We start from the raw sequence: 13,678 nt of genomic DNA, 5'->3' as shown, positions 1-13,678 counted from the left end.
ATAGATAGATAGATAGATAGATAGATAGATAGATAGATAGATAGATAGATAGATAGATAGATAGATAGATAGATAGATAGATAGATAGAAAACTACAAACTTTTTTAATATCTATTATTTAAAAACAGAAATTCGCTAATATTTTTTGTATTTAATGGTAAACGAATGAATGGATACATTTAATTAATGTAATATTATGCAGCCTATATTACAAGGCAAATATACCCAAGCTAATATTAAAACAAACTCATTCGAAAATACATGTATTAATCGGAAAACGAATGATTGGATACAAAAGTAAATCTACTCTCCTGTTGTTGCCAGAGCCCCGACGGCGCGTCTGCGTCACTCGAGCTCCCTGCACCGTTATGTCATTAGCATAGGGAGTGGACTATAAATGCGTGCAGAACCTCTGCAGTGATCTCGGTTGGTCTGGACAGGGTGCTGTAGTTCGTGAAAGTAGACGCTTACTTCAACAATAACCCAGAACTAAAGGATTACAATGGCCAGCCGAACAAACACGTCTTCTTACAAAAGGATGTTCGGTGCGGAGCGACCAGCGATAGTTCGGTCCACTTACTCCAGCCGGCAGTACAGCAGCCCGGTGCGCGCAAGCTCGCGCGTGTCCTACAGCAGCGCGTCTCCATCCATCTACATGAGCAAGGGCGCGAGGGTGCGCAGCAGCGCCCCGCTGCCGAGACTCGCCACCGAGACGCTGGACTTCGGGCTCGCCGACGCCATCAACACCGAGTTCAAAGCCAACCGAACCAATGAGAAAGCGGAGATGCAGCATCTCAACGACAGGTTTGCCAGTTACATAGAGAAAGTGAGATTTCTGGAGCAGCAGAATAAGATCTTGACCGCGGAGTTGGAGCAGATGCGGGGCAAAGGCTCGTCCCGGGTCGGTGATCTGTACGAGGATGAGATGAGAGAACTGAGGCGACAAGTGGACCAGCTCACCAACGAGAAGGGAGCAGTGGAGGTGGACCGGGACAATCTGGGAGAGGACATCGAGCGCCTCAAAGAGAAGTATGGCCAAACATTGTCCAAGAGACGGTTATAAGTGTAAAATTACATTAAATATCTGCCATTTGGAGTTAATAAGAAAAATGCCTTTATAAATGCATTTTTAGCGGTGTATTTATACAACAAAACAATGTATAAGTTAAGATTTAGAGTGTCTACTGTTTAAAAGTCCTAAAGAAAAATGATACATGTATAGGCCTAATTATTTACATTGTTTTGAGTTTAAATTTTAATTTACTAAAACGTGAAAATGTACTGTCATTACATTAAGAAGCTGGTTCTACCTGCCTTGATCATTGAAAACATTTTTATTAGTGTAACCTAAGATAGGTTGATTTGGTCATATTAGTATATTTAATAATATTTCGAAAATACATAAAAACCTGTTTATTTAGATGTTACCCCATATTATTTAATTTTGGCGGTGTAAATCTAAATCTGGTGTTTAATTTCTCTAAGGAGAAAGCTTTCTCTTTACCTTGTCACAGAAAACCAAAATGTCGTTTTATATGTCAAATGAGCAACATATGAAATGTCATATGAACTGTATGCTAATGATAAAAATAAAAGCATTTTAATGATGCATTTAGACGACAGAGAACCTTTAGATTTTACAATCTTATGAAATCTTCATTTTAAATAAAATAGTATATAGATTTAAATAAATAAAATCTAGGCTAAATTCAAATATAAATGTCTTTATTAAAAAAAAAAAAAATACATTTTTATTATTATTATTATTATTTACTGTAAAATGATTCTAGTTGAATTTCTGTCAGGGCAAAGCTCTTCTTTATAGGGTTTTCTCGTTACCAGGATAAAAACTACCCATTATTTGTTTAATTTCTGTGATTCAGCTAAAGAGAAGACATTTATTTCATTTAGATTGAAGTCAAAGGCTTTCTTATTGTCCCGGTGAGATGCTCCAGTGGGTTCGGCTGTGTTATTCAGGGTGTGGCTCGGCTTAAATATTCATCTCATTTTCAGACTTCAAGAAGAGATGCTCCAAAGAGAGGATGCGGAGAACACCCTTCGGGGCTTCAGACAGGTACATCTTCACATGTTCAGAGAAACCACAACCATTTTACAAGTATTCTTGAACCTGATGTTTGATTGGGTGCTACCACAGCCACAATTACAATGTGATCAGTTAGCATTCCAGTCAGTGTTTGCAAGACACGAGTGATTGTCTCCTCACAATAAAAGGGTCAGTGCAGGCCTGGTCAAGCTGCCCTCTTGTCCGGCATCAGATTTAGACACGCAACTGAAAAGAAAGCTTTGTCTGAGAACAGGCTGGACGTTCATGACAAAGCAAACTGTTGTATGATTGGGAGGGGTCAGTGTTAACCAGGGTGCACTGGTGACTTATGGACACAGAGGAGAGGATGTGTGTGTGTGTGTGTGTGTGCTTTAAAGGGTGTCTGCCACTACCAGCTGCAGCACTACAAACAGTTAGCGGCAGGCAAGCTATTGTTAATCACTTCAGAAAGGAATAGTTTAAAATAATTTCCATAATCTAACATGTTTTCAGGATGCATTGTGGTTTGCACAAACATATTAAGGAACACTACTGTTGATGATAATAATAAGAAATATTTCTTAAGCATCAAATTAGAATGATTTCTGAAAGATCATGTGACACTTAACTGGAGTAATGATGCTGAGAATTACATTTTTAATGTGTTATAAACGCAGACTGTTATTTTAAATTGTAATCATATTTCCTAATATTCCTGTATTTTTGTCCAAACAAATGCAGCCTTGTTGAGAATAAGAGACTCTTCTTATAAACATTCAAAAATGACCCCAAGTTTTTGAACTGTAGTGTATAATATGATTCTTTTTGTGCAATGGAATAGAAGAATGAGAAAAGGGAAGTGTAAAGAATTCATAGGAAGTAGAAGTTTAAAACAACATTTGCAGAAGAAATGTTTTCTAGGTTTCCACAAATGATCATATGATGAATATTTAATATATTTTATGCACACAGGATGTTGATAACGCCTCCCTGGCTCGTCTGGATCTGGAGAGAAAAGTGGAATCCTTGCAAGAAGAGATCGCTTTCTTGAAGAAGCTTCACGATGAGGTACTGAAGCACCCATAGAGAGAAACATCAAAATGAGATGTCTTTAATATCTTAGGTGCTTCTCATTCATAGCATCAACATGAAATGCAAATGCCAAATTTCACATTATTTTCAGCCCAATAATGTCACGTGTCTCCTCGAGAGTGAGTCAGAAAAGATCTCAATAATTGCAAGGACATGAATTAAAAAATGCGAGATTTAAACATTTCTTATTACATTCTTCTTAGACCAAATTCTATATGTTTATACATCCATAATCTCTTCTTCTAATGAATTTTAGGAGAAAGATACAAGACAAAGCTCAACCTTTGAAAAAAAAAAAACAACAACTCAGAGTCTCCTGAGCCATAAGAGATTAGCTCTGAACAATAAAATGAATCAAATTTCCCCTGGCCATTCAACCGTTCTTCTCACAGTCGTGGTTTTCTGGCTGACTGACACTTTTGTTGGGCTTGTTAATATCAGGGGATTGTCAGGCATGTGTGACTTGCTGCCATAGTGATTAAATGGGGCGTAATTCCAAGAGAATAAAGCGGAGACATTGTTTCAGGATCAGGAAGTACATTAGTTCAGGGCTAACAAACTATTGCTATTGTATTTCAGAATGAGATTTGTTCAGTTTATGTTCAAATCAAAAACCAAAAATTATGGCACACAGTTATTACCCATTACCATTCATTAGCTGGGGTAAGTCAGATATTCTTTTTTTTTTTTTTAGCAAGGATGCATTCAATTAATAATAATAATGAAAAAAAAGCTTATAATACTAATAATGAAAGAAATAAACTGTACAAATATATAAATTAAAAAAAATTATGTTGTGCAATAATATTTATAAGGTAACAAACAATTTCTATTTCCATAAAAAAAAAAAATTAAGCAGCACTATTGTTTTCAATATTATTGATAACAGATGTTTCTTGTGCAGCTAATCAGCATATTAGAATGATTTCTGAAGGATCATGTGACACTTTGCAATCACAAAAATAAATGCATTTAAAAAATATATTCACATAGAAAACAGTTATTGTAAATTGCATTACTATTTCACAGTATTACTGTATTGTACTGACCTTGAACTTATGAGCAACAGTATGCAATGCGATATTCAGGATAGGTTTCAAACTGTGCATTTGGATTGTTAAAGTCAGTTTTTTCCAACATCTCCGCAGGAACTTGCCGAACTGCAGATGCAGATCCAGGAACAGCATGTGCAGATTGATATGGAGGTGGCCAAACCTGACCTCACCGCTGCCCTGAAAGACGTCCGGCAGCAGTACGAGACCCTGGCTTCCAGGAACCTCCAGGAGTCTGAGGACTGGTACAAATCAAAGGTCAGGTTCTCATAACAAAATAGATCATTAGAATAAAAAATAAAACATTTCAACTTTCTTTTCCCCCATATTCCATGCCTTTTCTCTATCTAATAAAAGATTCACAGTCTGCGCAGAAACACCTGAGATAAAGTTGATAAACTTACAAGAAACATCAGAAGTAACTTAGTTAAGTTACAAATGAACAATGAAACAAGACAAGAAAGGATCTGATCTGTAAGACAGTGTGAGATGTTTGAGGATCAACTCCTTTAGACGTGGCAGATGGTCGACAGAGAGGTTTGTGTGGATTTAGAGACCATCTGCTCCTCTGTCACAGTATTGATCATCCTAATGGACCCATTGATCTATTAACCTAGATCTTCAAACATGAAACCAGCCCAGTCATCAGTTGTGTGTAGAAAACAAAAGTCAGAGATGGCAGATGGAGCTTAATCTTTATCTCACACTTTCTCTTTCTTTGTAGTTTGCTGACCTATCAGAAGCTGCTGCCCGAAACAACGAAGCGATCCGTCTGGCCAAGCAGGAGGCCAATGACTATCGCCGCCAGCTTCAATCTCTCACCTGCGACTTAGAAGCTCTTAAAGGAACTGTAAGTAGTGGAGAAACTATATTAGCTTCAGTGCTTGAGATACTATTATAGATTTCGTTCATACTTTTATTTCGTTTTCATTTTTTACATTTTAGCGAGTTTTTTTACAAAAAAAATCACTAATAATTTTACAAATTATTTCAGTTTTAGTATAGTACATCAAGTTAAACTAAATTAAAATAAGAAGTATTTTTTGCAGTTTAGATCATTTAATTCCATTTTAGTTAATGCTTATTTTATTTCAAGTAAAAAAAATAAATTAGTTAAAAAGTTTATATTACGATGCATTATTTATGTTTAAATAATCATTTCAGAATGAGTCCCTGGATCGTCAGATGAGAGAGATGGAGGATAACTTCTCCATGGAGGCGTCCGGTTACCAGGACACCATCGTTCGTCTGGAGGACGACATCCGCAACATGAAGGATGAGATGGCGCGCCATCTACGTGAATACCAGGATCTGCTGAACGTTAAAATGGCCCTGGATATTGAGATCGCCACCTACAGGAAGCTGCTGGAAGGGGAAGAAAGCAGGTGAACATTTTCTTTTGATTTTCTTTATGTCGACTTTGTATTCTTATCTTTTCTTTAAAGGCACATTCAGCATGGACTTATAGTGACACCTTGTGGAATAAATGCAGAAACATGAATTTTGTTTACTGATTTGATTGTAGAAATATAAACTAGCAGTGTTATTTTGGGATTTAGCTATTATATTTTTCATTAACATTGTGAATTAGTAACATTGTGAATTAGCTTTTAATTTTCTATTTTCAGTTTTAAATTTTAATTGAAGTTGTTGATTTTTTTTTAGTGTAAGCTTTTCATTAAATTATTGTATTTAGTGTCAGCTTTATTTCAATATTTCACACATTTAAAATATTTTTATTTCATCTTTAAACAAAAACTATTACAACCATGTTTAGCCTTGTTAACTACACGTTATTTTTTGCTCGCAAAATTATTTTAATTAATTAAATTAAAAAAAGCTAATAGTATTTCACTGGTCACTTGACCTCAAAATGTCAGGCCCTATAAAGTGACCCGTTCACTGACTATAAATGTAAGACTATACATATAAAAGTACTTTTTTAGGTCTACAACCTTTTTAATCAGGGGAAAAACTGAGTGAAACTTTTAGACCTGACTATTTCAAATATACTACAGATGTTTTTTGACTTAACACTATATTTCTATTTTTTTCTTTCTAGGATCGTCACACCATTCCCCAACCTCTCATCATTAACCCTTCGAGGTACAGTATCTTTTAGTTCACTGTGAACAGTGGGAAAACAATGCTTACTGCAAATAATGTTTTACAGCAGATAATCATGGATAGATACGATTGTAATATAAACATATATATTTTCTTGTTTTAAATGGAGAATATTTTGTTAAAATAGCATCCAATTTCTAATCAAATCAAATACACGTTTACTTGCAGTGGGAATAAACATGGTTTGGGCATGAAACAATTGAAATTACAGATGCATTCTGTAACCAACATTTAAAAAAAATATTTTTTTTTTTTTGACCTGCAGAGTCCATGAAGGAAATCAGACCTGCGATTGACAGCCTGTCAAAGAAAGTGGTGATAAAGACCATCGAGACCAGAGATGGACATGTGAGTGGCATAAAAAGTCTTTACGCATATGAATAACTTACAATATGAAAATCACAACCTTTTGACCTTTCATCCACCACAGATAATTAACGAGTCCACCCAAAATGATGATCTGGAATGAGCCGCATGTGAACATGTGACCATTATAGTGGCACTAGAGAGCTGAAGATCCATGCTGGAGTAGAACGAGGAGGAATGTTTCTTTTCTTGTTTCTGTTGAGAGTTAAATAGAAAAACAGCTTTAAAGTGCCTTTTTTTTTTTTTTTTTTGCATTGCCACATTAGAGCGGTCTGTTGATAGAGCTGTATTAGAGCTGAAAAGATAACGTAGGCCACTGAATAAACCAGCTTTATCCAGGTTTCTGTTTACCACGATGTCTGTAGTTTACACTGTTGAAGACCACAGCAATACTGCTACACCTTTTTGTATAATTGTTGCAAATGACCAAAAACTTGATGAACTCAACTCTCTTGCACCACAAGAAGACCAAACTGTTCGACAAATTTACACAAATTCAATAAACCTTTTAAAGAATAATCAGATTGCTTTCTTTTATGAACAGTATTTGTCCTTCGTTTCTTATTACCGTGCCAAATCAGCTAAACATCTGAGGGGCTTTTTCAAATGAATCTCTGTTGCGCAGTAAAATCTTCTACGTCATAAAAATAAACAGATTAGCAGGATCTGTCGGGGCAATGAGCAACACAAGAATATTTCTATGATCTAATTAAGGATAATTTGTCCTAATGGGTGAGCTCTAATGAGATCATCATCTCATCATGTTTAGTTATTAGGTCTCTGCATGCTTAAATAGCTGCCAATCAATCCCCAGTTTCAAGACCTCCACATGTTTGTTTTTATTTTTTTTATATGATTTTATGTACCTTCATAACTAAGAGCTAATCCCAAATCATTTTTTTTCCCAGAGGGGAAAGCAAAGGGTAAAGACCAGGCAAATCGTGCCAGTCTGAAGGAGGATTTGGCATATTGGCTTTGATTCTATGCAAGATTAAGATATTAAACCAACATCCTTGTACCAGTGTTATTTTGGTATCATTGACATCAAATAGTTTTTTTCTTTTTTTTTTTTTTTTTTTTTGTTAAATTACGTTTTATTTCTATGTGTTCTTTTTATAATTTCTGAGTTTCAGTAATTTTGTTGTGTTTTTTGTTGTCTTTTTAAATATTTCTGGTATTTCAGTGCACCAGATTAAAGTTAATTAGATAGAGAAATGTTGCCTTGGCAACTAGCTTGAAATAAAATAATTCTCTCATTATTTTAGTTTACCCCAGTTGATGTTTCTTTTATTTCAGATAATGAAAATGTCACTTTTTTATGCTTTTGGTTAACTATAATAACCTACAAAACTAAGTCTAAATACAAAAAACATAAAAATTCTAATGATTCAGTTCATATCAAATTGAAGTATTAGCTGAGCTCAATGTTATTGCTCTGTAAACAACATTTTCCTATTGCCTTCACCTGATTAAAATAGCATTTTAATAACTCTATCATTAAATTAGTCCGATTATAGGCTGAGGAAATTCAGACATTCTATCATGAATAATCTAGGTAAAACTGAAATACTTTATATTTGAATTCAATTATATTTATTTTTATTTGACCGTTACAGGGTTAAAGCTATTTAAAATGCTGTTTACATTGCATTAGCATGTAAATGGAACCGTTCTGCATCCAGTTCCATTTCTATGGCCCAAAACCTTCACTTGTCTGCTCTCTAGTGGACATTGGTTTCAACTGCACATGTGTGGAGAATGTATAAAAATATATTTAGAGATGCCTACTGAATAAACTCAAAATGAACTCAGAATTCTGATTAATTAATTTAAGCTGTGTGTGTGTGTGTGTGTGTGTGTGTGTGTGTGTGTGTGTGTGTGTGTGTATTACATTTATTGTGTGGGGGGAGGGGGGGAATTCTCTTTTTATTTTTGCTTCCATATTGCACCACCTGGAATCATTTCAAAATGTCCAAATTTAAGCATCCTAATACTTTACTGGCCAATGTACATTCACGTTTTAATTCCTGTAATTAATTAATTAATTAATATTAATTAGTGTTCCCTTTAGCTCTACTGGTAACGCATTGCGTTAGCAAGCAAGCTAGCGCAAGGTTGGAGGTTCGATTCCCCGGGAACACATGATAAATAAAAATTGATAGCCTGAATGCACTGTAAGTCGCTTTGGATAAAAGCGTCTGCTAAATGCATACATTTAATTTAATTCTTTTCAGCTCTTCTATCTTAGAGGTCTCATATGAAGATGTTGCACCTACAACAAACTACTTTTCTTTTTTACACTGCTTGATTAAGTGAAAGACAGGAATAAATTATCTATGCTTGATTAGAATCATGAACACACAGGGTCTGATGAGAAGAATGTGCCTGTATAGTGCCATCATTTAATCACTGATACTGTCCCAAATTAAAAATGATTAGACAGAGACTGCAGAGCTCAGAAAATCTATTTTTCATTCAACTGAAAATCTATTTAGTGGCAGTGTGCGTCTCTTACCATAAAACTTGAACATGACATGGATAACTCGGCCCTTCCAAACTGTGTTTAACAAACTCCAGCATAGAAGTGCCTGACTGGTGTTGCTCCCGTTCAGTAATTGCAGCTCTAGCAGCTGCAGGGACTCATCTCAGGCATCCAAAATGGTCCACAGCCCTGCTGTTCCATTACAGATTTCATTACCTCCTCCAGAAACACTGTGAAGGGCAATCTGTGTCATCAGCAGGGATATGGGAGAATGAGAGAGATACAGCATTGGTGGTCTCTAGAGATTTCTGTCAAAACAGAGAATGTTACTTTTTTCAAACCACTAAAATTGAAAGTCAGTTTGAACAAAAAGCTTAAAAACATTTATGGCAGTGCAGGTTCTCATCACTGTTCTTATTGTGATTATATATTAAATAATGTGTACTTGTAATACAAACATTTTAATGTGTTCATTAAGCTTTATATACAGATACATTTAGCCTTTTTTTAAAGCTATTGTTTTATTTCTATTATTGTGGGGGTTTTTTTGTGAAGTAAAAACTGGCTGAGAATTGCAACTGCAAGACTTACTTTATTTCATGGATCTCTAGAATATTTTGTTTCGATCAATTGTACGGCACCCCTTTATGATATTATTTTGCACAAATATTGCGTTCCCTCAAGTATTCACTCGTAAAACATTGCGCTCTTTCACAAAATTATTGCGTTCCCCTAAGAACTTTACTATCTTGCTAAAAATGTGCATTCTATTGCAAAAGTACCATGTTCCCCTGTACCCTGCAAAACATTTCATTCTCTCAAAAAAGTATTTTGTTCCTCTGAGAAACTTTCCGTTATCTTGCAAAATGTTTGCATTCTCTAGCAAAAGTATTGGGTTCTTCTGAGAAACTTTGTCTTCTTGTAAAAGATTTGTTCTCTTGCAAAACCATTGTTTTCAGAGAAACTTTGTGTTATCTTGCAAAACATTTGTTTTGTCGCAAAAGTATTGTGTACGTATTAGTAACTGCACTATTTTTTATTTTTTTTACTTTATTGTACATGTTATGCTCATTTCTGAACATATATTTTGATCATAACTGGTTCAGAGTGAGAGTTTGTGCCCAGATGGGTTAATTAAACACATTCTATTTACAGATCTTTAAAAGGGTCATATGATGCGATTCAAAATTTTCCTTTCTCTTTGGAGTGTTACAAGCTCTTGGTGCATAAAGAAGATCTGTAAAGTTGCAAATACTAAAGTCTCAAATCCAAAGAGATATTCTTTATCAAAGTTAAGACTCGTCCACACCCCCTGAAAACGGCTTGTTCTAACACGTCCCACATCTCTAAGTCACTATGTGGGAAGATTTGCATAACACCACCCAAGTGTTCACACAAAGAAAGAAGGTGTAACTTTTATTCTCTCTGCTGTTGTGGAGATGCTTGTGTGTTTTGTTGTGAAAGCGAAACTACTTTGTTTTGCCTTCCAAAAGAGGACACAACTAGAAATCAGTGGTTGCAATAAATTTTATTTAACAGTCCAACTGAAATATTCAGACGTGTGCAGCGCATTTATGGAGGAGGAGGACTGTTTCCTGAACCAGTAGCTTGCAACACATCTGTGGCACAATGCTGTTTCTAAGTTGGGTAGCTTCTGACTCACTGCTTGCAAGTACATTATTTATATTTAAATAATTTGCCAATTATGATTCAAATTAGATTTTTGAGCAGTGTAGAGTAGGCTTGTTTGTTGTTTCTCAGATCACAAATGCAGACATATTTTTATGTTTACGCAGCACGATACGCAACGCAACGTAAAAAGACAGTATAAGTCATTATAATCAGTAATTATGGCACAACTGGATACAACAAATGCCTCGTTTGTACTGAGTTTTATTGGTTTTGTCTGGTCTGGTGATGTCTAGGTCGCAAACGAATCTTTCTATTTAATCGGATCTTCTTATTAAACCGGTCGAACCAGTTCACCAAATGAATCAAGGGGAAGCTGTGGCCTAGTGGTTAGAGAGTTAGACTCCTATCCCTAAGGTTGTGGGTTTGAGTCCTGGGCCAGCAATACCACAACTTTGGTGCCCAAGAGCAAGGCACTTAACTTCCAACTGCTCCCCAGGTGCTGCAGCATAAATGGCTGCCCACTGCTCTGTGTTCATGGTGTATCTGTGTGTGTTCACTGCTGTGTGTGTGCACTTTGGATGGGTTAAATGCAGAGCAGGAATTCTGAATACGGGTCACCATACTTGGCTGTATGTCAAGTCACTTTTTCTTTTGAAACGGTTTGTGTCTCCAGTACGCACTAATCCACAAATTACTTAAGTTATTTGGTTTACAAAGGTATTCAGTTTTCGGCTTGAGGTATTCAGCCAATCCCAATGCACAGGATAGCTGGCCATTTAGAGCACATCTAGCTTATTCAGAACAATGAGCCTTGTAAGAAGTAGACGTATTTCAGAAGGCGGGGCATAGAGGAGAAACAATAATGTGCATTATATGGAAAATAATAAACACATTGCATTACACCAAATTATGTTTTTTAGCAGCATATGACCCCTTTAAGCATTTGCATGTGGCTGACTAGGATAATGACAGAAGAGCTCAGTTATACTTTATTCATGTTTGACATGCAGTGGCTTTAATAAAGATGAGCGTTTCTGAGCAACTTCTTCCTCTCTGTAATACAAGGGCTAATTGCTAGGGATGAGGCTTTAATTACCATAGTCCTTGATGAAACACTCGTTTTCTTGTTTAACTCTCAGCTATGAGAGCAGAATTAATTGCAGTGTTCAAGAGGGGCAAAGTAATCAGAGAACCATTATAACCAAGTTCTGGTGTCAGATTGTGACAAATGATAGCTGTCTGTTTCAGAGCGCACTTTAAAGCAGTTGCACGCTGCGAGTTCAGTAAATTAGTGGTTTACCTCATTTCGAATCCTTCTGTCTTATTGATTGCAGAAACAGCATTTTTTTTTAATTGTTTGGAAAATCTTGCCTTTTAAAAACATACTTTAAGATGATTATTATAAGCATGTACAATCTGTTGTGTTGTACCAGTTTAGCTATGTATATTACTATACAGTATTACACAGAAATAACGCATTTGGTATATCTGCATATAAAATTGATTAGGCCTAAATAAGCGTTATCTCTGAAACTGTGTTTTTGTACACTGCTTGTAAATTAGCAAAGTACATCTCAACTTGTTTTGCTACTCTTCATTTAAACAAAGTACCAAATGGTTTATTGTAAGATTAAGCCAAATGTTTTTAATATTAAAGCAAATGTTGCTGGTTTTTGAGGATGAGGAGTCACAAAACTGGTTTGTTTTGCCATCTGCCTGTGCAGCTTCTACCAGGTGGCAGTAAATGTGTGCCAAAATATTATTTGAGTCAACAACTATACATATGGAAAACACTTCTCCAACTTTATGTGTGTATATATATATATAATGATCTAATGATGGTTGGTTTTTACTGACAGACTAGTTCTTGTCACATGTTGACTCAGTAACAGCTCTGACAAAGTTCTTTCAATGGCTTGTTAGCCTGATGGTATTATCAGGTGGGTTTTTAGTTATCTTAGTTCATGATTCAGAGTCTACTGCTTCTGCGTTACTAAAAAAAAAAAAAAAAAAAAAAAAAAAAAAAAAATTAAATTCGGACTTGTGCGCGGTTTTTTAATTAAAAATAAACCTAAAAATAGAACATAAATCACTCGGTGAATCGAATGTTTGATAATCTCGGACATAGTGTAGACAGACAGTATGCAAACTGTGCGAGGACAACTCAAGAGAAAGACTTGTTTTCTTACCTTTATCAAAGTGGTATTGGTATTTTTATTCCATCAGACAGCAAGCTCGGAAGAAATTCAGCTGTTACAGCGACTGAACAGAAAAGCGCGGTCCAAGAAACACACACACACACACACACACACAAAGAAATAAATAAAAAGCGCCTTCGCGGGAACTTCATGTCGGACCAGGTGATTATTTTACTTTTTCATTTTTTTAATCAGTACAATACAAAATATTCTACAGGTATTCTAAAACTATTTTACATTGAATATAGGTGCTAGGGCTCAATACTGTTGCTTATTTTTTGGTTCAAAATATGTGACATCATTACTATGAGACAACCCTGATACCATAACCTACTGAAAAAAAAAAAAAAACAGCATATGCTGGTTACATATGTTTTGAAGCATGGCTGCTGGTGTAAGCTGGTCCTTAGCTGGTCATGTGCTGGTTCTAAGCAACTAGCTCCTGCTCAGAACCAGTTTATGACCAGCACATCAGCTAAGGACCATTTTAAACCAACGTAAACCAGCAGCCATGCTTCAAAACATGCCTAAGCAGCATAGCCTACTGGATTTTCAACAGGGTTGTGCCATAGTAAATACCCTAAAATTCTGTAGCACATTACTGATGTGATTTTCAATTTTGAGACTGTTGAGGCAGTCTGCATTTGTGTGTGCGCGCGTGTTCTTTAAAAAGGTCTTAAGTCTT

General features: G+C 35.7%; 1 protein-coding gene across 1 annotated transcript; it reads left to right on the top strand.

Moving 5' to 3' along the window:
- The first annotated feature begins 502 nt into the window (after positions 1–502).
- On the top strand, positions 503–7,200 carry LOC113042562 (vimentin). Its single transcript, XM_026201504.1, has 9 exons — positions 503–1,029; positions 2,014–2,074; positions 3,017–3,112; positions 4,285–4,446; positions 4,913–5,038; positions 5,353–5,573; positions 6,251–6,294; positions 6,581–6,663; positions 6,746–7,200. The coding sequence occupies exons 1-9, from the start codon at positions 503–505 to the stop codon at positions 6,782–6,784; spliced, it is 1,359 nt and encodes a 452-aa protein (XP_026057289.1). The 3' UTR covers positions 6,785–7,200.
- Positions 7,201–13,678: the final 6,478 nt, after the last annotated feature.

The sequence above is a fragment of the Carassius auratus genome, chromosome 24, assembly GCF_003368295.1.
Source record: "Carassius auratus strain Wakin chromosome 24, ASM336829v1, whole genome shotgun sequence".
Taxonomy (NCBI): domain Eukaryota; kingdom Metazoa; phylum Chordata; class Actinopteri; order Cypriniformes; family Cyprinidae; genus Carassius; species Carassius auratus.
The sequence above is the reverse complement of the archived record's forward strand: the minus strand, read 5'-3'. Positions and strand labels throughout refer to the sequence as shown.